We start from the raw sequence: 26,312 nt of genomic DNA on the forward strand, positions 1-26,312 counted from the left end.
ATGCAAGCTTTGACACCGATCTAGATGACTCTAAGTCTCGATCTAGATACATATTAAAAGTGGGAGCAATTAGCTAGAGTAGCTTCGTACAAAGCATTGTAGACATAGAAAATTTGCAAAATACATACGGCTCTGAATGTGGCAGACCCGTTGACTAAATTTCTCTCACAAGCAAAACATGATCACTCCTTGGGTGTTAATCACATAGCGATGTGAACTAGATTACTGACTCTAGTAAACCCTTTGGGTGTTAGTCACATGGAGATGTGAACTAATCATATAAAGATGTGAACTATTGGTGTTAAATCACATGACAATATAAACTAGATTATTGACTCTAGTGCAAGTGGGAGACTGAAGGAAATATGCCCTAGAGGCAATAATAAAGTTATTATTTATTTCCTTATTTCATAATAAATGTTTACTATTCATGCTAGAATTGTATTAACCGGAAACATAATACATGTATGAATACATAGACAAACAAATTGTCACTAGTATGCCTCTACTTGACTAGCTCGTTGAATCAATGATGGTTATGTTTCCTAACCATAGACATGAGTTGTTATTTGATTAACAGGATCACATCATTAGAGAATGATGTGATTGACTTGACCCATTTTGTTAGCTTAGCACTTGTTCATTTTAGTTTACTCCTATTGCTTTCTTCATGACTTATACATGTTCCTATGACTATGAGATTATGCAACTCCCGATTACCGAAGGAACACTTTGTGTGCTACCAAACGTCACAACGTAACTGGGTGATTATAAAGGTGCTCTACAGGTGTCTCCGATGGTACTTGTTGAGTTGGCATAGATCGAGATTAGGATTTGTCACTCCGATTGTCGGAGAGGTATTTCTGGGCCCTCTCGGTAATGCACATCAATATAAGCCTTGCAAGCAATGCAACTAATGAGTTAGTTGCGGGATGATGCATTACAGAAACGAGTAAATAGACTTGCCGGTAACAAGATTGAACTAGGTATTGAGATACCGACGATCGAATCTCGGGCAAGTAACATACCGACGACAAAGGGAACAACGTATGTTGTTATGCGGTTTGAACGATAAAGATCTTCGTAGAATATGTAGGAACCAATATGAGCATCCAGGTTCCGCTCTTGGTTATTGACCGGAGAGGTGTCTCGGTCATGTCTACATAGTTCTCGAACCCGTAGGGTCCGCACGCTTAAAGTTCTGTGACGATCGGTATTATGAGTTTATATGTTTTGATGTACCAAAGGTAGTTCGGAGTCCCAGATATGATCACGGACATGACGAAGAGTTTCGAAATGGTCGAGACATAAAGATTGATATATTGGAAGCCCACATTTGGACATCGGAAGAGTTCCGGGTGAAATCGGGATTTTACCGGAGTGCCGGAGGGGTTACCGGAACCCCCCGAGGGTTAATGGGCCTTGTTGGGACCTAGTGGAGAGAGAGAGAGGGGACGGCCAGGGCAGGTCGCGCGCCCCCTCCCCCTCTGGTCTGAATTGGACTAGGAAGGGGGGCCCTTTCCTTCTCCTTCTCCCCCTTCCTTTCCCCCTCCTAGTAGGAGTAGGAAAGAGGGGAGTCCTACTCCTACTAGGAGGAGGACTCCTCCTCCTGGCGCGCCCTGCAGGGCCGGCCGGCCTCCCCCCCCCCCCCCCCCCCCCCCCCCCCCCTCGATCCTTTATATACGGGGGCAGGGGGCACCCTAGGACACACAAGTTGATCATTGATCTCTCCCAGTCGTGTGCGGTGCCCCCCTCCATCATAATACACCTCGGTCATAATGTAGTGGTGCTTAGGCAAAGCCCTGCGACGGTAGCTTCATCAACATCGTCACCACACCGTCTTAGGCGAAACTCCCAGTCTCTGCATCATTGTGACGCACACAACTATCTTTATTGAAGTTGATGTCAGGGGACGATGTTAAAGTCATCAATAAGTGGAGTACAGAACATAGGCAACTATGACATCACCATTATAAGATATATGAATTCAATACTTAACACTAAGTCAGACTTCTTCCACAAATAAAAACTCTCTTTATCGAGAAGAAATGACTCCTAGTATATACAGCACTTCTCAGAACTTGATTACAAATGAGACAGCTAGATTGGACTCGGTGATACAATGGCTACGCGAAAACTCAAAGTCACACAAAATACACTTGTGGACGAAGTCATTTGTGCTCCTTCGAGGTCCTGCATGAAGATCTGTGACCGGTTTTCCCAAACCTTTTCTATCTTTAAAAAAAAAAACTACAAGCCTTTTCTATCTTGAAGAGTTGTCGTGATTGTTTTCGTTGTAATTGTATAGTCTTCTCAATGAAGTTCGTGTAGCGATATAGGATACCATTAATTATTCGTGTAGCCATCATACCTGAGTGAACAGATCAACAGCAATTAAGTGATCCAGCGTTGTTAACCTATGAGAGCATGTGCTTTCTACAACAAGTTGGCCCCCGGGTGCAATCTGTGAGTGGAGATTTAGCAGGATGGCTGATGGCAGCTGGGCACATGCTCATACAGTCCACTAATGTACGTACCTGGTAGAGCAAGCAACCTTGTCAACAAATCATAACTATATTTAGCCTTCTCCATGCTGAATGGATCTACGCAAGAGAACAAATGTCTTGCGTATTCCTACAAAAACACTCACACCAGCAGCTAGCGGCCGTCAAGGCCTGTTGATGGAGTCATGAGCTCTGTTGTGAGCATGACGGCGCAACAGTTTGTCATCAACCGGCCGGATAACCCAACTATAAACAAATCAGTGGACATCTCAACAACGCGGAATGGAATGCTTGAAGAAGACTGCTTTGGTGAGAGAGGACACGTCTTAAAGATGGTCCAAAGGGAGGCGATTCCAGTGCTATTTCCACACCTCGATCAAGGTATATATAACTGCTACTCCCTCCGTGCCTAAACATAAGCATTTCTAGAGATTTCAATACAGACAACATACGGAGTAAAATGAGTGAGTTCACATTCTAAACTACGTCTATATATATTCGTATATAGTTCGTATTGAAATATGTAAAAAAGTTTATATTTAGAAAAGGAGGGAATAGCAGACGAAGGAGCTTGTAGCTCGGTTGGTGGAGCTTGTACTATGGGAGCCACACAGACGGAGACGGATCCCTACTGCGTACTCAAGACAATGAGTAGTCCAAATAAACGGGCGGTTCCTCGTAGGTACTCCCTCTATTTCATAATGTAGTGCTTCCTCTATCCACGTGTTTCAACTTTGACCGTAAATTTAACTACCAAGACCGATTGCGGCGGGAGCAAAAATTATATCAGTGAATTCGTATTCGAAAGAAGTTTTCAATTATATAATTTTTTCTTCCGCCACAGTTGGTCTCGTTGGTTAAATTTATGGGCAAAGTTGGACCTCGGAAAACGTGGACGCACTATATTTTGAAATGAAGGGAGTATAGGTTAATGTGCACCGTTAGATGTCCACAAATGTCGTACTGTTTGGAGGGTATCACAGAAGAGCAGCTCTCAAGCAATCAGTAGAGAATATTGGGGCAGATCGACTGTTCAGACGCGTCACGTGGTAAGCAAACTTTTCCATGTTAGCTGCTCAGTAATAATGATCCTGAAACCTGAGCAGCATGCATATGAGTATATGACATGCAATATAACCCGCCAGCTGTTGTGACTGAGTCAGGGTTTTTCGGTTGATCCCATCTGTACTGACCAACTAATTTACTTATATGGCTTAGATTTGTGTTCGACTTTACGACGGATCATGATAAACTCATCTGGTTGAACTGCTTCTGCCATTTGCCATTTGGTCATATGCTTTTGACGTAATCTGCATGATCTTTTTTACAAATCGCATCCTAGCTAAGCCAAAAGCAAGAGATGCAATCTTAATAAATGCCATACTCCCTTTGTTCCTTGTATAGGGCGCGTTGCATTTTCTCAAAAGTCATTTTTGGCGAAGTTAATAGGAAAAAAGAACTATCAAATGTCCACAACACTAAATGGCAAAGTGCAGATTACATCGGAGATAGGAAAAAGTATCAAAAGTCATTTTTATGGAGTATCTCGTAATGGATCTATTAAACTTGGTCAAAGATAGACAATCTTAACTTCTGAAAAAGCTATTTTTTTTATTTTTAAAAAAGCAGGAGGAGTCCTGGCCTCTGCATCTGAACGATGCATGTAGCCATTTTATTAATTATTCACACAAAACCTTACAAAGTCATACAACAAGAGCCACCGTCTAGGCAACATCTGTCGCTACTCCTATCCAGTTGATGTAGGGATGCTGATAGTCTGGGCCTAATACCAAACAGACCTCGCAGCCAAACCTAACATCTAAGACCTGATGTCCCAACCAGGACGCCCGCCGGGTATGGGGCATCCACCAGTCCGGCGTACTCCTCAACCAGGACGCCTGTCGGGTATGAGGCCGCCGCAGCCACCTACCACCAATCCATCTTCAGTGTTGCATTGATGCATCTACCTTGTCCGGTTTAGCTGTCGTCGATGCCATGCCAGGCAACTCCATCATCCTGCGCTCGTCCATCATCACGCGCCCACCGGCGAGACCCCGTTGTTCCATGCCGCTAAGACCCGCTGTTGTAGACGTGCCAGATGCCATGCCGCTCCTCCGACGCGAAACACCACCTGTTGCCACTGGTCCCATCCCCTCCGCCTGCAGTTCCTCAAACCGAGCACCCAAACGCCCCAGGCGGCGCCTCCAAGAAGGGTACGACACACGCAGTGCCGCCGCCGCCCAATCTAAGGAGATTTAGGGTTTTCACCCGGGCATGGGGTCGGGGTGGAGGACAGGTACCTCGACGGCGCCTGCAAGGAGGAGAACGGCGACCCTGGTCGTCGCCACTGTCAGGATGAATGAGTCATCCAAAGTTTTCTCCGGTCCGATGTCACCTCTACCAGCCCCCGCGAATGCACCGAGGTCGACGACCATGATCGTAAGCCACCAAATGTAGCACGAGAGAGCCGGCAGCACGGAGGAGATCCACCGGCGACTCACCGCCCATGCGGTCAAGACGCGGTCCATCCACCCCCCGCGAACGTCGCCAGCCGAGGGCGCCGTCGCCATGCCTAACGGGGCCGCCGAACATACTTATTGTGAGTTTTACTAGTTAACTAGATTTATAACCTTATTTTTACAGACATGACGCTAACTTTTTGGTCTGTAGCACACGAGCTTATTTGTAGGACTGAAATTCTAAGGAAAATTCTCCATCAAGTCAAACTTGATGAAGGATTTCTTTTTGCAAACATGCAATCCTTCTCTCCGGTGCAACTACGTATTAATATGCAATATTTGCCATTGACATATAACATATCTAGTGCGTAATTGCTATATTATTTACTTGTTCGTTTTTCTGAAGAGAACTGCTACACGAACGACACTTACCAGCTGAAATTTGCACGACATGCCATATCGCTCTCCATCCATGGGCAGGCCTATTCAGCAACGGGTGGTCAGATTAGCCATCGTGCCAGTGTGTTGAGCAAAATGTCGTGTGTGAAGTAGTACTTTTGAATCGTGCAAATCAAAAAGACCTCCAACGACAACAGACCTACTATTGGTAGTCCTATTCCCTCGATAAAAAAAAAGGTAGGCTAGTCCTATTGGTCCATGCTCGCGATTGGTGCAGCGGAAATCGACAGCGTAGACATGCGGCAGGCTTTGCAGAAACCATCACATGCGATTTATTGGTGCGGCTGGCAAATGTACGAACCCAGGAGCATTTACAACCGCGGATAGCAAATCCGACTTGGACAGTGACCGGTCACATCTCAAATTCGCTTCTCCAGATACCTCATACTCCCTCCATTCCACAATGTACCTCATACTCCTTCCATTCCATAATGTAGTGCTTCATCTATCTTCGTGCTTCAACTTTGACCGTAAATTTAACTACGAAGACCGATTGCGGCAGAAACAAAAATTATATCAGTGAATTCGTATTCGAAAGAAGTTTTCGGTTATATAATTTTTTCTCCCGCCGTAGTTGGTCTCGTTGGTTAAATTTATTGTTAAAGTTAGACCTCGAGAAGCGCGGGCACACTATATTTTGAAATGAAGGGAGTACTAAAAATCTTAGATCCATATAAAAGCATGCAAGCGATGAAATCAACACACTATGTAGAACAAATAACATATACTATCCTAATCCTCGTCGAAGATGTCCACTATCTCTGTGCCCGGCTCCGGGTACATGAGTGGCAGTCGCATCTCCGGCTTCTGCCACTCCTCCGTGTCGGCCTCCACATTCATCTCCGCTTCGACCTCGTCGAAGAGCGCGTCGGTCGGTGCCCATTCCTGTCGAATGAACTGCCGGTTAGCCTTCACATAGGCCTCATCTTGGATGGACTTCAGAAAGGCCTGCTGCTCCACCATCTTGACCGCTTGGGCGACGCGAACTCTGCCTCCGCGTCTTCCATGTTGAAGCCCGGAGCCGGAGCCGGCGCTAGCTGCTCCGCCTCCTCTGGATCCGCCGCCTTCATCGGAGCCGTCTGCTGCTCCTCTTTCTCCTCTGTCTCCGGCTGCTTCTCCTCCTCTTGCTCCGACGAGTCCGGAGGCAAGCCGACCGTGATGCGTGCGGCGCGCCTCACCCCTATCACCTGCTCAATCTGGATCCGGCGCTCCGGCGTAAGCATAGCATAAGTGATCTTCTTTTGCTGAACATGGGGAAGCCAGAGGGCGTGGGAAGAGCGGCGGAGCGAGAGAGAGGTGGTGGAGATGGGGGGAGATGGATGTGGCTAAGGTTTGGGGATGATAGCCAGTTTAAATAGCCGGATTTGGCCTTGGGTGACGAGACAGAGCGGCGCCATGTGATGTTCACAACCCCCACCGAAGGAGACATCCGTCGGATCACCGGGTTTTCGGGCGATTCCGTGTGGGACCCCAGCGTCAGTCCAACATGGCGAACGTGCCCAGACGCCCTATACACATCTCATATTTGGGTTGGATATAAGGGTACCGGTCAGCTCAGGCATTTAAGGCCCGTTTAAAGAGTCAGTCTGTGTCGTATTTTTGTGACCGGTCAGTGACTGGGATGTCCGCCCGGACGTTTAAAACGGTTTGGGGGCGCCGGGCTAAGAGCATCTCTAGCAGACCTCGCATCCGCCCGGCCCGTAAAACATGTTTGCAGTTCGCGAAAAAACGGCTTTGCGGGCCGACGCGGACGGCCGCAGATATAGACCCCGCATAAAAGACTCGTAAAAATGATATTCGAGGAATATGCTTTTTTACGGGTCGGCTTTGTGGGGTCTGATCTGGCGCAGCTCCTCCCGGCCCGGAAAACCTAAATTTGCACCTTAATTTGATCCAACATAATGCATTTCTTTATTTTTTTTCAACAACACTGGATACATAAGACATCACCAAATCTTTGCTAGAATAGCAAGACAAAAAAACAAGAACCACAAGTATGCATTTTAGAAGATTTTCAACTTCCATAACTGCTCCCACTAGTTGGACTAATATCTTCTCAATGCATTCGTTATTGATCTGTGGATTCTTGATTTTGCATTCTTCTTTCTTCATCTTTGGTTCAAAAGAAGTAGGCGTTGCTTCCCCTCTAGTTGCACATGCAGCCGCATCATTGCCTTTGATTCTACTACGGAGTGCACGAACGCCTATTAAGTATATTTCTATCAATAAATCAATGTATTTGCGTTCCCAAAACCAAAATGAGCATCCATTTTCCGACACACATGTTGATGTTCGACATGAGCTACCGCAATTGAACCAAAGAATGAGCTATCAAAATGAGCCGAATGAAAACAGCACGTACCCCATCGTTTTCACATTTGAAGAACACCCATCCGGGGTGCTTCGGTGTGCCCAAAGTTAGCCGCAGCACTGTCCGCATGCAGTCGTCGCACTGTATGAGCGACATCGGCGAGCCGCAGAGCCGCGGCGCGAGCGCCGAGCCCGGTGGACGGCAGGACGAATCCATGCCCGCAAACCATCGTCGGCGGCGGGAGGACGAACCCGTACCTGCATGCGGCGATGCGACCTTGCTGGGGATGCGGGAGATGCTCCCCGACCATTCCATCACTTGGCGCAGCCACCGGCGGCCCGCGATGAAGGGCCGCAGATCCGCAACTTTCCGGCCCGCCGACGCATGAGGGGGCGGAGGGCAACCTCGTGCGTGTGGCGGCCTTTCGGCGTGCTCCCACCGGCTACTTTCGCCGGAATCTTGGGCGGCGGCCCGTCGACGGGGCGAGGGGAAGAGGGGAGGTGGCTGGTGGGGAAAAGCACGGGCTGAAATATCTTCTTCACCATTCGCTTCCGCTTATATGTAGGCCATCGTAGGGGCGAAGGGAAAACCCGCATATTCATGGGTTGAGGCCGAGATTTTATCGCGCCTTTTAAATTTTTTTTACAGACTGACCGTGTTTGCTGCACCTGTTCGGACGGGATTTTCCACACTAACCCGCATTTTAACGGTTATTTTGCTGGTTGGGACTTTTTTGTGAGGTATGCTAGAGTTGCTCTAAGGCACTCGGCGAGGGTCGTATTAGACGGATCCAACCCGCGTGCATACAGTGATCGACGGAAAGCCAGCGCACATAGTACGTACACCCAAGAGGCCAAGACGTTGCTCTCGCTACGTAATCCTGTGGCGTGCATGCAGATACATGCATACTAAGCGGCCGGGCAGACCTGCCTGCTCTACAGGATCCGGCCGGCCCGCCGGGGGACGTGCGTGCGTACGTCCGTCGCGCTTCTCGGCGGTGCGTGCATGCGCCGGCGCCGGCCCGCACGCGCGAACCGCGGTTCGCGGCCGTCGTGGCGTCGGCCGGCAGGCAGAGGTAGCTACGCGCCGTGCGGTGCGGTGCGGCCCGTCTGTGTGAGGGCAGTTGCGCGCGACACTCGTACCGTCCTTCTTTTGGGGGAACGTGAGAGCTTTATCCGAAAGGCAGTCCCCAAGCTGTCACCCAAAAAGGCCGCTCGTCAGGAAGGTAGGAGGTCCATCGATCCAAATCTTGTCGCAGCCTTGCGAGCCGCGTGGCAGTGCTGGTGCGATGCGTGTACGCTGCATACATGGATGCCACTGGCAGTGGCAGGCGTACCGCGTACTACTAGCTGCGGACCCGAGCCAGCCGGCCTCGGCGACCGGTGAGATGGCTAGGGCTGCGCAAAAGCTTACGTACCGCCTTTAACGTTGTTACAGGAAAATAAGTGAGCACGTACGTGCTCCACTGTGCTCCGGTGTAGAGCCGCATTATCATTTTTGGTTGCTTCTACAGCGCTTGCCGCGTTGTTGTCGGTGCATAGTATCGTGTTGTAAGAGCATCTTCAACACGTGCACAAAAACTGCTCCGCGCGTTAAAGTTAGATTTTTTTTGGGTGCCAGATAGCTCCAGAAAAAACTGTAAAATAGTATACGCGCAAAAATGCTTTGGGCACACGCTAAAAAACGTTATTAGAAATTGTAAATTTGGGGCGTCAGATTGCGTGCGCTTTACAATTTGCACTGCGTGTTTTTTTATATGCATTTTTGAATATTTAGTAACCCATGTTAGGTCTGACACGTTAAAAGTGCTACAGTGACGTGTTAAAAATTTTACGCGTCTGTTGAAGATGCTCTAACCAGAAGACTCCATGCAAACCCAAGGCGCGGGGTAGCTGCATGCTGTAACTAGCTAGCAGACTCCATGCAAACCCGTGGCTGGCGTGGCGCCTACATGTTGTAGGCAAAATTTCGTGTTTTGACCCTTTTTCGAAACCTATTTGAAATCTGACCCTAAGTTGAAAATTTTCAAGATCTGACCCTTTTGCTACCGCCAGAGCCCATGGCGGTAGGGTCTAACAGCCTACCGCCAAGGACTTTGACGGTAGGAAACATCTCTATCGCCAAACGGGCTAGCGGTAGTCTGCACAACCCTGCCGCCAAGGTGCTTGGCGGTAGGCATAAGCATGCATTGTGTTCAATACTTAGGCTGGTTTTGACGGTAGGGCATGCAACCCTATCACCAGGGTCCTTGGCGGTAGGCTGTTATACCCTACCGTCATGGTCTATGGCGATAGTAAAAGGGTCAAATCTTAAAAAAAAAATTACAAACTAGGGTCAGATTTTGAATAGGTTTGGAAAAAGGGTCAAAACACAAAATTTAGTCCAATATGGTAACGATACCACCAGGAAGGCAGGAAGCATGGGCGTGACTTTCAAAAAGAAACATTAGGTACGGAATACTCCTAGTACTGTGGTGCTGCCCAACGGAGTGAATGTCGTAACCGTACGCTCTGCCCGGGAAGCACCAAGCAATAAAGCTACTGCCCAACGGCTCTGTTCATTCGTTGAGGGGGCACATGTCAGACAGGCCCTTCAATGGCAATATCAGAGATTCAGAACCTAGAGAAACCACTGTGCGTGAGGACCTCAACAGTAACGTACTAATACCCACTCGTGTTGAACTGTTGATCTACTAAACCTGGACAAAGGTAACAACAGCCAGCCAGGCAGACCTAGCTACGATCTCTCCCGCAATAGAATGCTAGCTAGACGACCTACGGTATGCATAGCACTGCTCTTCTCCCCCATAATTGGTGGTGTGGACTGGACAAAGATGCGAGTACGGCAAGCCGGGACCGCCGTGGAGCATCACCCAGAGTCGACACCGATTGAGAATTTCTGGCCCACTGACACCTTTGCTGCGCGTATGTATCAGAGGTTACATCACTCGCACAGAGCGGTAGGGTCAGCTTAATAACAGATTTGCCACGGTTAAAACTTTCCGCTCTTCTCCATCGACATGTATACAGCGCTAATAAGCACACTGATGACGAGTCATGGTAGACAACAGCACAAGAATAGCTACGTGCACTCAGCCACGGCCGCGGGCTTCAGGGTCCTTGCCGGGTGGTGCTGCCCCGGAGACGCGCTCGTCATGGGTGTTTGCCGTGTTGGTCGTGGCCTCCGACAGGATACCGAGGGAGAAGACGCCCAGTGGCCTTGAGCTGGATGTGTAGCTGCCTTCGTACATGTTACCGCTTTTCACCACCACCACCATCTCGCACTTCTCTCTGAGGAGGAGATCAATGACGTGCTCCAGCGAGGTTGAACAAGGCACGCACAGTGGTGGTCTCGCCATTGAAAGAAGAGGCGAGTCCATCTGCAAAAGGAAAATATAAGTGTTCAGCATCACACGAGAATGCTTCCAAGAGAAAATATCAAATACTCCCCCGTCCCATAATGTAGTGTCAGAAAAAACGTCTTACATTATGGGACAGAGGAAGTATGTTGCAATTGAAACTGGAGTATAGGTTTGTCCTTCCGTGCAAATTGAAATTATTGAATAATTAACCCCCTCCGAGTAAACCGACAGTTACATACCATTTTTCTACCGTCCAAAGAATGGATTCGACTCGACTCGTACGATGTTGGCCATACATTTTTCTTCTTCTTTCAAGGGACAACTGAACCAAGTATCCTAATGGCACTACCGACCCTTGTGACCGGTGTTCCTCAAACTCTACACCAATAGGCAATAGTGCTTACCGAATATCCATTTCTGAATCCGAGCTCATTTGATCTTGGAGAACTGTAAAAAGAAAACTAAAAAAATTCAAAAATAACTGATTTTTGTTTGCATGTAAGATGTTTGAGTGCGTGAGGTCCCTGTCAAATTTCAGCTCATTCGGACATCTAAGTAGCTCTCAGTAAAAAACCAAATCGGTCGGAATAGTGCATGAACAGTACACTTTTTCACATACCCCAATTTTATTGTTTTTGTTGAGAGCTACTTAGATATCCAAACGAGCTGAAAATTGGCACGGTCCTCAAGCACTCAAACATGTTCCATGTCAAAAAAATCAGATTTTTTTTGAATTTTTCTAGTATTTTTTAATTTTACTGTTTATAGGCGGGAGGGGAGCAAATGAGCTCCGGAGCCATTTTTGCCGCTCTCCTATGCACCGCCATACTTGACCTTTTTTAGACCAATCCAAGCAATAACAGTACATGCATTTTCAGGTCATCTAGCCTACTTCTCTAGTTAACACTTAACAGTGGGCAACTAATGAACACAACACAGATTTTTAACTGCGTAAGTTAATGCTGCCAGCCACGCCCAGCTTCTACCTCACCAGGCACTATGCCGCCCATTAGATGTCAAAATACTGTTCCTTGCAACAAAATTCAGTTCCAGCTGTTCCAAAAGATTTCATACCTTGGTACAATCGCGGCTGTGAACTATTCCAACACAACTTCCCCAGTCATTCACAAGAGGAACCGCAGAGTCTTTCAAGAATCGCATCGCAACATTTTCCAAGATCAAGTCAGCACCTAACGGTTGACTTTCTCGAAACGGAATCATATACTTCTCGACAGGATCATTCAAGAGAATCTACAATGTCATTAGACAGAAGTTAAGATAACCAAGTTAAAGTGGATATAAGACACAAACGAAATGAATACACAACCTGTGGAAATACATGTGGTCTAAGAGGAGAGTTGGTGAATCCAGATAGCGTTTCAACTTTGAGTGCCACCTGGTATGAACAGAAAGGAACAAAACTTAACAATGACCGTGTTTCCACTTCATCAGATCAAGTTCATAGAACTGGCAAAACAAACAGAATATTTGCTATATCATCCTGGCACCCAGTCCCATCATCGAAAAAACCTAGCAGTTTCACCAATCCAGATACATCAAACACATGGAACTTCAAACAAAAAAAGAACATGCACTAGCTATTGTCACCTGCTACCTCTGTGCCAAAATATAAGACACTTTTGTAGGCTAAACTAGCCAACAAAAACGTCTTATATTTTCATACGGAGGGAGTAGATGTTGGTCCTGTACTTCAGAAACTAGACTGGCAATGCATAAGATGAAAACTAAGCAAGCATTCATTTCATGAGAGAGCTCATGTACCAAGGAGAGATAATTATGCTCCTGCCCTTCAAAACAACAAAAGGCATGCAAGGCTCGAATAAACTATTTGCTCCGTTAGTTGCATGAAATGAATCCATAGAAAGTCTTACTGAGTTGCTCCCCGTACCCCCCGCGCCGCCCCCCCGAGCGGGGCGACCGGGGCGGCCCTCCCTCCCCTCGCCGCCCAGCCCCCACCTCCCACCCCTCCTCCCGCCGCTGCCGCCGGCTGGCATGGCCGGGCGTTGCCCGCGCGGCGTCGTGGCAAAGCCGGCGGTGGCGGCCCTCTTCCTCTCCCCCTCGCGGTTCCCCGGCTCGGGCGGCGGTTTCCGGTGATGGTGCACCTCGGCGGGCGGTTCTCCGGTGTAGATCGGGCTCAGATGCGGCGGCGGCGCGGCCCTTTGGCGGCGGTGGCGGCTGGCGGCGGGGGTTGGCCAGCGAAGCCCTGTAGGCCCAGATCCGGGCCCTTTTGGGCCCGATCTGGGTCAGGGCGGGTTGGTCTGGCCTCCGACGGGTCTCCTCCAGCTGGGCTGGCGGGATGAGGTCGTTGGGATCGGCGGCTCTGCGCTGCGTCGGCTGCAGCGCAGCGGCAGGAGCTTAACGGGCCCGATCTGGGCCTGGCTGGGCAGGGGGTCCAGCGTGCTCCCGCGCCTGCGTCCGGTCTGCTACGGCTTGTGCCAGTGGAGGTTGTCCCCTCCCACGTGGTTGTGGTGCTCCCGGTCCCTATCGGCGGTGGTCTCGCTTGGTTCGGCCGGCCTCGCAGCGTCTGCGGTGGAGAGACGACGGTGGTGTCCTCGTGACTGTGGTGGCGCAGGTTGGTGGGCGGTTGGCATGGTGGAGCCGCCGGTTGGTCCTGGGTTGTGGGTATGAAGGGCAGGGCAAAATCCCTCTCGGGTCCGCCCGGCACCGGCGCGGTGACGCCTGTGGGCGCCATCAACCTTCTTGAAGGGCGTCGGGAGTACCTCTCGCCCGCTTCCCTCCGTGTACCGGGAGAAATCCTAGGATTCGTCCGGGCAGCAGCGTCGTCGTCGTCGCAGTCCTTGTTGAGGGTGTTGCTTGGTTCACGGCGACTCGATGGCATTGGAGCGTGGTGGATGTTTCCGGTGGGCGCAGCGGTTGCGGGATGCCTCAGCTTTCGTTCATCCGGTGCTGCCGGCATTTCTTTCTCTTGATTTTCTCTTGTTTTTCTTTTGGGCATGATTGTGCTGTTTGCCCCAGCGTCAAACTTCTGGATGTATCGGGTGGTTGCTATATTAATATAGCGGGGCGAAAGCCTGTTTCGGTAAATGAATCCATAGAAAATGTTCCAGCTGAAAACTTGCACCCTATATTGAAACCGCCGCCATTTCGTGGATGGGTAGTGGGTCTGATTGGTGAGCCAGCGGATTAAAATATACAAGCTGGGCCCCAAGATTGGGGTTGGGGTTGAAAAGAGATAAAACGAAAGCATTCACATAAACACTGGCGCAGAAATAACTTTCCGGCGATTGTTAGGATACCAGTTATGTTTTAGGGTCGGCCAGAGGAAGACGTATTCAGCTAGAAAAACAAGGCTTGTGGTGCCTTGGCTATCAAGAGTTTGGGGATACCCTTAACAGCTAGTATCCCAGGCAAGTAAAGTTCAGTCACAGGTCTTCATAAGTTGATTTATTACTTCATATGCACCAGTCAGATTTGTATCCTCTCAATTTGACAGGGCAGGAGGTCATTACAATATCATGAATACTGTATCTAATAACTAGAGCATGCGTATCTCACCAAAGAAATATGGTGTCAGAAGGAAGAAAATCCTGAGATATAGTAGTTAGAAAGCAGATCAATGCTCCTGAACTTTAATTAGTGAAACTAATAGAAAGATGGCCATATTCGCCTCCAGATTAAAATAATAGAAAAGCATGTTATCTCATCTCAGTACACAGTGAGTTTGCTGAAGAATGCGTTTAGAATTTAGAGCAGAAGAAATAATACTGGACACTTGGACAGGACAGCAATATTTAAAACCAAGATCAAAACAGAGACAATAGCCTCTTAAGTTACATGCATACAATAACAAATCAGAGTGCTCAAAGCAATTGACATTATATTCAACATGAACACTACAACTATTTTATACTAGTAACACAATAAAAGTATAACTTAGGCACAATTGTTCCCTAACCGAGCTAACACTAAGAAACATGCCAAGCACATTTAAATCTCAGAACTCAAAACATCGCAAAGTCGTATTGAGATTCCATATATGTACTTTTACAATCGAAGCAATGAATGAAGTAGAATCGGTACTTAGATTACAAAATTCAATGCAGAATTAAAAGAACATACCAGGCCTACTCTACTTCTCCAAGAGAAATGCTCCTTCCCGTTAACTATTCTTCTGAGAAGTCTTCTAGCCACATCTACCTGTACAACAATAAATCAGCCAGCAAGGCATTAAGTCGCATGAACATGGGCATTTGAAAATCTCAAGACCGTTTTGGCAAAGAGAGAAGACACTCAAGGAGTGAAGAAATCTAGAGACAGAGAAGAATCATGATAATTGCACTGCTGTATTGCATCTAGTAACATAGTCAAATCTGAAGGGAAAATGTTGGAGTTTATCCAATCAGGATGACTGGAGAAGACCTGTTTTTTCCTTTATAGTTATATACTCAGTCTTGCCAAGATCTTTCTTAGACAAACAAAAAGAATAGAGGAATCTATTCACAAGATTTGGACAGCACATAACACAATCTTTTAAAGTGATTAAAATCATGCAATTAAGAAACAAAATAATAATAATACAGTATCCATCTTGTGTGGTATGACAAATGGGGAACAGTAGAAAACGATGAAAACATCAATGTGACTTCAAAAAAAATTACACGAACTGAAGACAGTGAATTATTGACAGGTTTGAAACAACATGAGAATATATTTGCATGAAAGGACTTTGAAGTTGGTTCATTGGGCAAGATCCCTTCAACGGTTAGACTTTTAACAGAATATACTTTCGGGTGCGTCCATGGTAAGCATGTCAACACTAAAGGTGCAACTGTTCTCTTACATAGTATGCATCCCACTACAAAAGGTCTTGTTATTTTACCAAATTCAGTAAAACTTCAGTAGACTTAGCAATCAACTGACCGAAGTATTGCATGGACAGAAAATCCAAATAAATTTCTCATTTGCCTCTTGTTCAGCGTACCTGATTGTTATTTATAGCAGCTTCCATTAATAGCTCATCTGCCTCTTGTTTAACTGAACGGCTAATGGATCCAACTGAATCTGGCCACATGCGTTCTTTCAATCTCCTTACCATATCAAAATCACCTATAGTAGCAAAAGCTCTCATGATTGAAAGATAAAGATGAGGCTTGGCCCTCAAGTCTTTGTTGTCGCCAGCCTGCTTTATTATCTCACCAAAAATGCAAAGAGCCCCTACAACAACAGAAGCATATCAGGACATCTACACCCAGAAGGTAGTAATATATTTTAAACCAACCAAGCTGCATATTCAAACACGAGAATTCTATTTGTAGTTACATTGTGCAAGAAGATTTTTGTAAGAGGTGACAACTAAGGGCGCTGCAAGATTGTCGCATACAAATGTTTAGGTTTCTTCCTTTCTCACAATATATGGTCCAAATATAATGGAACATGCAATAGCACTACTTATCTCCCAATATGCTGGTCATGATTGTCTTTCCATATTTAAGTTCACATAAACCATTGATGTCAGATTGGCATCCTGGACCAACCAGGAACTAAGAACTATAAAGGAAAAAAGTCACGTAATGTTTTTCTCAAAAACAGAAGGTCACACAAGGCTTAATTGTTACAGAGGTTTAGGCAAGTAAACATCGACTTGTTATATGCTGGGTCATAAATCAAATACGATGGAAGAAAAAAAACAGATGTGGAAACCAGGTTCCAATCATGACAGAAGCTCTAATTTTGGCGTAAGATCCCTGAATAGGATGATTTGGAAATTAATAGCTTGGTTAAGAATTCCTGAAGGCGTCGCCTTGAGGGCTGAGTGGTGGTGGGCACTGTGTGGGTCCTTGACGGTTGCTGGTGATGGGCACTGCTTCGGGGGAAACCCTAGGAACTGGTTCTCCAGATCGGACGATGGCAGTATTGCGGTGCCGTTTCTCTCCTGGGAGCATCGTTTGTGGAGCAGCGCTAGAAGACACAGGCAGGAGGTGGAGCGGCTCCGTCTTGCACGGAGCTTCGGTGGAGTTGTCAAGTCATGCCTGGCCGACAGGTGCTACGCTGAGTCATGCCTGGTTGGCAGGTGCTACGCACGACAGATCTTCCAGAGTCTTCGCGTCTAGACGGACGAGCGCAGGGCGGTGGCGCCGTTGGGCGCCGTGGTGGCGTCGATGGATGTCCGGACTGGCAAGGATGATGCGGCTTCTAAAGCGTGTGCATGTGGTGTGCGCTTTAGGTCTGCTGCACCGGCTGTTAGTCCCGATACGTTATGTAGATGGATCGGCGACGACACTGGCTGTAGATATGGGGAGTGAGAGCACTCCTCATTATCGAATTTGTAGGTGTGAGTGGTGGCTTCGGGTGATTTGATCTATGTTCTTGTCAGACCTTTGTGGAATAATTAATAAAGATGGCTGCATGCATCGATTGATGCAGAGGCCGGGGGTTCAACCTCCTTTTCTAAAAAAAGAAAAATCATGAGGGCTAGTTTGGATGGAAAGGGATTAGACCTAATTCCTTCAGATGGGACTGAAAACTGAACAAAAATCCATAAGAACAAAAAGAATTGGGTTTAGTCTCTGTCAATTGACACAAACAAGCCTAAATGTACTTTTATAAATTGGATATGCCGTTTCCCCATTTGGGATATAAAATGGTAAAATAAGGGGCGTTAGAACAGTAGCACTACTAAGGTCTCTCAATTAAAAAATACCATCAAATTTTAGGATGACAGCTGGGAGCTAGGCCACTTGTTAGGGTGTGTACAATGGTGTTATCTTATGAGTGCCATGAAGGATAAATGGTGAGGTGAAGGAAAGAGAAACCAAAAGAAAAGGCTTGCCTTCTCTTAATTAAGAGATGATCTCTTAGGAACAATATCTCTCACCACATATTTAGGTATATCTAGTTACTAGAGATAACATTAAGAGATAACCCACTGTACATCATTTTCTATTGCCATCTCTAGATTATGTGACGGACTTAAGATAGGACTGCATTATCAACCACTGTACATGCCCTTAGTGATATACCGCTTCTGTTTTCCAACCTGTAAAGATGCAGTGTGTTACCAAGCAAATTGGCCCACCAAAAATTGCTATATAGCTTACCGTCAATGGACCCGCAAGCTAGAAAGGCATCTGCCATAGCTGTGTATGCAGTCCTGTCAATTGAAACAAGTGATGATTTCATCTCCACCACAATCTTCAGAACTGAATAAAGATCTTGGCTATTTCCTAAACCCTGCAACATGCTTCAATAACTTGCACAATTAAAAATCATTAAATGATGCTGAATACACAATTAACCAAAATAGCATGTCAAAGTATTTAAGGCAATCAATGAATAACCTTAAGTAATGTTGTGTAGGTAACAGCATCCGGGAGGAGTTCAGGATTATCATCCCTTTTAGCTTCATCCTGCATTTATGAGCAACTAATTTTCATTGACGAGGCAACTACATGTATAAAAGACAATTTTGTGGCTAAAACTGGCCTTTCCAACCCTTGTGTGACACCTTCATATCTTCAAGAAATTGGAAAGCCTTCTCAATCTGTGCTGATTTTACACATGCAAAAATGATGGTGTTGTACGTCAATCTATCAGGCTTCAACCCTTGACGCAAGATCTCATCTTTAACAGTTAACGCTCCAAGAGGGAAGTTGCTTTTCATGTATCCCTGGAGAGTTTTCAATTCAGAAACTTATGAAACCGCAATTGAGACACTATTGCAAAATAACATAACATAGGGGAATAATTGCAAGGGAAACTAAGAGATACCTTCATCAGTAAGTTGTATAGTAACACAGACTGTCCTTCGTAAAGGACTTGGCGAAAACGAGCAACAAGAGCATTGGCACGCCTCATATCTCCTGGACAAAATGTGAAGTTCAATTTCATCAGTAACCGGACAGCTAATGTAGGTAAGAAAACTTTCCAGTGGTAAAGAGCTATGCATAGAATATTGTGATAAAAACAAATAATCTGTAATGAGAACATGTCATAAGCATAACCAATCAGCAACACGTCAAACTTAGCTCCACTACACTATGCAACAAAAAAAACACCCAAAACCTAAGTACATAGCTCTATTTAGTCAGTGATGATGTCTCCTTTTGTTATCTCCACTATACGAGTAAGTATTCAGTAGTGACATGCCTTTTATACCTCAACGAGGCTTTCTTCAGAGTGGTGTGTGTGGGGTATATTGTGAGCGGGTTCTGACGGTCTTCGCCCGGTTTTCTGTTGATTAACCGGGCAACTCTCTTCTTAATTGATGTATGAGGCAAATCTTTTGCCTCCGTTTAAAAAAAAATTGCAATACTACTAGCGTAAAAAACGCTCTTATATTAGTGTCAAAAACACTCTTATATTATGGGACGGAGGGAGTATTTGTTAGTGGCTTCATAGCCAAGTTATCTGCTTCAATAGAGCTCAACTCGGCATTGTGGTGGATTATGATAATCTCATTTGTCCAAACTGCTTTGGCTATTTTACTGTATGTTCAACTAACTTTTTCCTACTCCCATGGTTATTTTTCCACAGCATATTATAAAGTAAGTTCAGCAAAACTAGATTACAACAAAATGTGGTGTGGTCTGAAAATATTGCTTAGAGGTGGTTCATGTGTGCAATCCATTTTGATATACACACAATAATATACAATTTACTCACTGAAACTAACACTATATTTTGGGGCTTGGGCATGCCTGTGTAACCAGAATACTGCTTATACGCCAGAATACTGCTTTCCCACGGATGAGCCAATTGCATTTTAGGACTTGCCGAAAAAGGCTTTCGCACCGCTTCATATATAAAGCAACGATCATCAAGAACCCGGTACAGACGCACGCCACTGCAACACACGCACACACCCAAGGCAGGATACATAGGCGCTGAGCGCAACAACACCACCCCAAGCACTACGAGAGCAACCGAGGTCCTCAGCCGTGAACACGGCACCGCGAAGAGATGAAGCCGCATACGACGAACCGTGGGCTCCAAGGCGGCGCCTTCAGGAAGGAAACGACACCGGAGCGCCACCACCACCTGACCCAAGGATCAGAGTTTCCCCTGGAGAACACGACGGGCAATGAGGGCCGCGACGACGCCTTCAATAACACTAGAGCAGATTTTCACCCCGGCTAACACTCACCGCCACCGAACGCCACACCCCGGCAACCACCACGCATTTTAGGACTTTGATTCTGATATCAGTTGATTTTTATGTATAAGCTATTTTTATAATTCCGACCAATGACTTATCCTCGCCCTAGTGTTCTTCTTAGACTTCTAGTAGGTGTCTCTGGTGTCTCTAGTGATTTTGAGCATAAGGGGCAATATACTTGGTGCAACATACAAACTTATTGTAAAACGGTCCATCTTTGCACCAACCTGCTTCGATAAGGGCGTTTAGAAAACCACATATAAGATGAGGAGAGAGCCGGGGGCTCCCATCAGAAGTATCTTTCTCAACTGATTCCAGTATCTCGAATGCTTCATCAATCCTTCTAGCTATCCCCAGACCCTTCAATTAGAGCACATTAATTGTAAGATTCTACTAGATCCTTATTTAAACTAAACAATCAGCAAAAACACACCACGTATTTTCAGAGATAGCACTGAAGTTAATCCCTTGAAGGTGCAAGAATGTAACCTGGAGATTACAGAAGGATTACTCTGAGGAGCACAAATAGAAGGCAGCTGTTCATACAGAGTTAACACATTGATGGCTCAGACAATCTGAGGTGGAAATTTTATGGAATTCCTAGAGTATGGTGAATGCATTTGAATATGACGCAAAAACTCGAAATGGCACCTAGAGCGTTCATGAATCATAGCGGTCCAAACAATGAATGTCTCAGGCAGCACTGGTACACGAGTGGAAGGGGAGAGGGGGCATACCTTGAGCAGGATGCCATACGAGACGCCGTCGACGCCACACCCCATGGGCCCGCGCATTTCGTCGAAGAGCTGGACCGCGAGGTCGACATCGCCGCAGCTCACGCAGGCCTCGAGCACGGCGTTCATCACGATGATGTTGACGCCCCCTCCCCTTCCCGAGCGCGCGCGCCGCTTGGACGCCTCCACCTCCGCCATGATCTGCGCGGAGGAGCGTCCGCCACGCGCGCAGCAGAGCCTTGAATGAGAACGGGAAACCACCCCCAATCTAAGACCAACGGAACGAATGGGTCGGCAGCAGGGGTACCGTACCTGGGCGAGCTGCCTGCGGCGGGTGAGGTCGACGATGCGGGCGGTGAGGCGGCGGAGGTTGGGCGGCGGGCGCTGCTTGTTGGAGGAGGGGCGGGGGCCGGGGCCGGGAGGGCGGGCGGAGGAGGAGGAGACTCTGGAAGCCTCGGAGAGGGTGCGGGGGCGGGGCTCGCGGCGGGAGGAGGGCGGCGAGGGGGAGAGCAACCGCGGCCTCATCAGCATCATCTCTTCCCGGGCTGTGAGCTGCGACTGCGAGCGTGGGCGGGAGTGGATGGATAGAGGAGGGGTCACCGGTGCTGGTGGTTCGGCGTGACACTTGGCGCGGATTTCTGGGCCCTGCCCAAACCTGCCAGATGGGCTGGCACGGCCCGGCCCACCACATGCCCAGACACGGCCCAATCGTAAACGTGCCGGCCCGGTGGCATGTTTGGCCCGCCAGACCGTGTATTATCAGCGGGAGCAACTAGTTAACGAGCGCTCCTTCGGGAGCCTCGCAATGATCAACTTCACTTGGTGCGCTTTCAGCCATTTGCCACGTGTCGCGTTCTGGACGCTCCCTTCAAATTTTGTTTTTTTATTTTTCAGCATGTGTTTTCGGCTTTTTAAACGGGTTTTTTCGATGTTTTGATTTTCCCACGGTCTTTCTTAGTTTTTCGATAAAAAAATTGGGAAAAAAAATTTTTGCGCGAAAAAACACGTTTTTTTTCCTTTCGCGAAAGTCACGGTTTTTCTTTCGCGAGAGTCACGGTTGTGCTTTAGCAAGAGTCACGGCCGTGCCTTTCGGAAACGAAAAAACACGTTTTTTGTTTTTTTTTCTTTCATGAGAGTCACAGTTTTGCTTTCGCGAGAGGCGCGGTTGTACTTTCGCGAGCGGCCGTGCCTCTCGGAAAAGGAAAAACAAAATGCGTTTTTTCTTTTTTTTCTTTCGGAAGAGTCACGGTTTTGCTTTCGCGAGAGGCACGGTTGTGCTTTCGCGAAAGTCACGGCCGTGCCTCTCGGAAAGGGGAAAAATACGCGTTTTTTGTTTTTCTTTTCTTTCACGAGAGTTACGGTTTTGCTTTCACGAGGGTCACGGCCGTGCCTCTTGGAAACGAAAAAAAAACCGTTTTTTGTTTTTTTCCTTCCACGAGAGTCACGGTTTTGCTTCCATGAGAGACACGGTTGTGATTTTGCGAGAGGCACGGACGTGCCTCTTTCGGAAAGGGAAAAAAATCATGCTTCCGGTCCGGTTTTTTCGTGAAAAAAAAGTTTGCAAAACCTATCAACATGGAATCTAGTTTTGAAAATCTCGACGCGAGGAATCCAATGGTGAAAATGGTTCGAGATTTGGACGCACGGTTTAAGAGATAAAACGTTTTGAATAAATAGATCTACGAAAAAAAAAGAAAACTTCCAGGTTGCGACAAGTGGCGCGCTGCATGTGCGCCATTTGTCGCGACCTGGGAAAATGGAGTGCTCTTTACAATGAATACTCTTTAATTAGTGATTTCGATTATCAGCCTGTTGGACTGTTTGGGTGCAAGTGCTATATCTCGCATTAAGCGGGACGGAACTACCTCTCGCGTCGATGGCGACAGTATCAGACCGGCCAACTAGCGCATATTTTCGAATAAAATGGAGTTAAAAATGAGTGCGCGTGAGGGAAAGATGTTGGGATCTCGTCATTGCTCCGCAGCTCTGTTAGCCACTGCGCTGACATCAAGTTCGTCTACAATACGTACGCCGGCACTTACAAGAAGGAAAAGAGCCGGTTTTTACACATTTCCCTTCTTTTTTTTCTTCAGTTTTTTGTTTCTCTTTTGGTTTTCAATACTTCTTTCCTTTTATTTTCACTTTTCTTCTCTGGTTTTGTTTGTCTTTTCATTCTTTTCACATTTGTTTCTTCGGTTTATTTTTTCTCTTTTTACTTTGGTTTATTTTGTTTCTTTTTTGATTTTCGAATTTTATCTTCTTTGTTTCTTTTGGTTTTCATTCTACAATTTTTGTATATGCAACAACATTTCTCTAATACACGATTAACATTTTTTCAATACAAATTTAACATTTTTAATACATACTTGACATTTGTTCTATGCACATTTAAACATTTTTCAAATGCTTTATTAACAATTTTTAAATATGAGACTAATATTTTTTAATACATGGTCAAAAACATTCTATACACACTTTCAACTACTTGATTGCATTTTTTAAATACCACATTAATATTTTCTAATTCATGATTGCCATTTTTTCAATGCATTTTAACATTTTTCAAATGATTGCTTAATAATTTTTAAATGCAATATTAACATTTTTTGGAACACGTGGTCAACATTTTTTAAAGATATTTAACATTTTTCAAATGCTTGATTAAAAATTTTCAAATACTTGTTCAAAATAATTTCAAATCTTTGATTAACATTTTTATATACATGATCAAAAAATTCATCATTTTTAATACATGGTCAATACTTTCCTATACAAACTTTTTAAAAATTCAACTACTTGATTAACATTTTCTAAATACCAGATTATCATTTTCTAATACATGATCACCATTTTTTCTACGCATATTTTAACTTTTTCAAATCCTTAATTAATTTTTTTAAACTGTAATATTAACATTTTTTTGGAACATATGGTCAACATTTTTCTAAACATATTTAACATTTTTAAAATGCTTGATTAACATTCTTCAAATACTTGTTCAACATTTTTTTCAAATCTTAATTAACATTTTTATATACATGATAAAAAAATCTTTATTTTTTTATACATGATCAACATTTTTCCTATACACATTCAACATTTTCCAAATTGTTGCTTAACTTTTTTTAAAATACTTGATTAACATTTTTATATACATTATCAAATTTGTTTTATCATTTTTTTAATACATGATCAACATTTTTTCTGTACACATTTAATATTTTTCAAATGCTTGCTTAACATTTTTGAAATAATACCAGCCATCGCACTAGGTTACGGAGCGAGTAGTCGCCACCGATGAATGGAACCCAATGCCCACAGCTATCTCCAGCGACAGGGCTGACCCCACACCCGCACGTGTCTTCCACCCGTTTGACGACTCAGGTTCGGAGTCATGGCTTAGAACCCAACCCAATCACGGGCCGATGTGGCAAGCTACGAAAATGGCCCGCCTGTATGCACTGTGCCAAGCCATATATAGAACTAGATGGATACCCCGCGGGTTGCTGCGGGACATTTAGTAGACTTGTAATGCTAAACGGATTAGTTTCGACAGTCATTAGAAAGTTGGCGTATTGGGGGGTTGTCGGCATGAAATTAGCATGTGGTTAAGTACGCATCAAAAAAGACAAATGCTTTGCAAACAGTATTTGAAGATGAGTCATATTGCCAAGCATGGGCACTCATATACACTAATACTAATGATGATTTGATAAACATTAGTATGTGTCAAATCGGTTGTTGGAGATGTGATTTAATTTCGCAAGCTCAAGATCGGTGTAACGCACGAGTGGAGTTTGCATTCAATAAATAGTTCAAAATTGCCGATACAGCATGCAAATGAAATTAGTTTTCAGCAATGTTCTAGCTCCTTAATATTGCTTTAAAAAGTATTCTTGCAAGCAGGCACACACATAAATGAAAATAAGCTACGAATTCTGGCATGTAACATTTGAGTACAAAAATATTATCATATAACCATATTCTTGTGACCTCATTAGTGAGCACATATGATATTTTAGAATGCTGCTAAAGGTAGTTGAGAAATATTGACGGCGACAACCGGTAGAGATTTACTACAGTCTTTCCTACATGATGAATTAGGCAAAATTTAAATCCAGTCAACAACTTAGGAAAATAAATAAAAAGAATATCCAACGGGTCCAGAATAATTCATGGATTTGTCCATACCCTGTAAAACTGTATTCTGTTGCGAATACTAATAAGCAAGCAACTAAGCTAGATATTGATCTCCACTTTGGTTGAATGCATAAGAAAGTTGTAAGAGTAAAATTTGACAGACGCCGAGAGACCACTCCACTGAGATTGGAGGTGACATAACTCACAAAACCTATTGGTGGTGGCACCAGGAAGATACTCGTTGCTCCTCGGTGATATGGACTGCAAAGGGCAAAGGCACGGGTGTATATGGATTTTGCCAGAACCTTGATCGGGTTGCCTGAATGTGCCAGGTGGTAAGAAGTAGGGGCAGCAGATTCTTGAGTTAGGTTCTGTAAGCACCATCACTGTATGGACTAAGTTAATTAGACGCTGGTTGAACTATACAAATATATCATGTGCAAGGAAAAAAATTTAGAAACGACAGAAGACTGATCTTTTACGCACCATTCCATTTTTGTAATATAAGGATGCGCTCGTCGCTGTAATTTTGTCAAACAAAACATTATAGCCTGTTGAAAGATGCGACTGCTGATAAAATCAACCAGAACCCAAACTCTTACCTGTTCTTTTTGGTTTTCTTTTGCGCAGCCTGACACTAAAGTCAGATTCCATGTCATATATAGGAGTGCCTCCACAGCATGATCCAGCCGTAATTGGCCGCGCCTTCTAGCAGCAGCCGCACATGCTACACGAATGTGTCCGCGTCGATGAATTCGTCGGCCTGCCGCGCCTTCTAGCAGCAGCACCACCACCACCACGATGCCAAACAACACTGTCAGGCCGACGTATACAGTCCCCGACGGCAAGCTGCCGTCCATTATTGTGCAGCCGAGCAAGTTGTCCCATAGGTAGGTATCAACGTCTTGTGCGTCGGACGGCGAGGACCCGTTCTACTTGAACACACCGCCACCCGGGGTAGCGCAGGATAGGAGAAAAAAGGGAGGTGGCTGAAAGTAGGGAGCGTCCATGATCCATCTACCACAGTGGAGGGCTGGAGGTTGGTCGGAGAGTAGAACGCGGGGACGCGAGCAGACATGCGTGATGGAGGACGCCTTTTTAAAGACGAAAGCTCCCATTTGCAATATAATGGAGGGCGATGAATACTGCCGTTTCATGTGGATTTATGGCTGCCGTTTCATGGCAATGAATGGAGCGTGCGGGTGGGG

General features: G+C 45.7%; 1 protein-coding gene and 1 long non-coding RNA gene across 2 annotated transcripts; both read right to left on the bottom strand.

The window, feature by feature from the left end:
* Positions 1-10,621: 10,621 nt before the first annotated feature.
* On the bottom strand, positions 10,622-21,513 carry LOC123103799 (pentatricopeptide repeat-containing protein At5g10690). The gene is made up of 12 exons (XM_044525478.1): positions 21,277-21,513; positions 20,968-21,165; positions 20,458-20,590; positions 18,844-18,935; positions 18,581-18,742; positions 18,414-18,482; positions 18,174-18,306; positions 16,058-16,290; positions 15,196-15,273; positions 12,422-12,490; positions 12,169-12,345; positions 10,622-11,112 (listed from the first exon to the last, which is right to left on the bottom strand). The coding sequence occupies exons 1-12, from the start codon at positions 21,496-21,498 to the stop codon at positions 10,825-10,827; spliced, it is 1,854 nt and encodes a 617-aa protein (XP_044381413.1). The 5' UTR covers positions 21,499-21,513; the 3' UTR covers positions 10,622-10,824.
* A 3,782-nt stretch (positions 21,514-25,295) lies between these two features.
* On the bottom strand, positions 25,296-25,796 carry LOC123107080 (uncharacterized). The gene is made up of 3 exons (XR_006451584.1): positions 25,707-25,796; positions 25,591-25,625; positions 25,296-25,490 (listed from the first exon to the last, which is right to left on the bottom strand). It is a non-coding gene; the product is annotated as an uncharacterized lncRNA (long non-coding RNA).
* Between the last annotated feature and the right edge of the window lie 516 nt (positions 25,797-26,312).

The sequence above is a fragment of the Triticum aestivum genome, chromosome 5A (assembly GCF_018294505.1).
Source record: "Triticum aestivum cultivar Chinese Spring chromosome 5A, IWGSC CS RefSeq v2.1, whole genome shotgun sequence".
NCBI lineage: Eukaryota > Viridiplantae > Streptophyta > Magnoliopsida > Poales > Poaceae > Triticum > Triticum aestivum.

Excerpts from the sequence above, each read along its gene's own strand:
- LOC123103799 (XM_044525478.1), bottom strand. The coding sequence starts at position 21,498 with ATGATGCTGATGAGGCCGCGGTTGCTCTCCCCCTCGCCGCCCTCCTCC. Across the intron at positions 20,591-20,967 it reads CGTATGGCATCCTGCTCAAG|GGTCTGGGGATAGCTAGAAG; the intron begins GTATGCCCCCTC and ends CTCTAATTGAAG. Across the intron at positions 16,291-18,173 it reads AGCTTGCGGGTCCATTGACG|GGGCTCTTTGCATTTTTGGT; the intron begins GTAAGCTATATA and ends CTGTTGTTGTAG.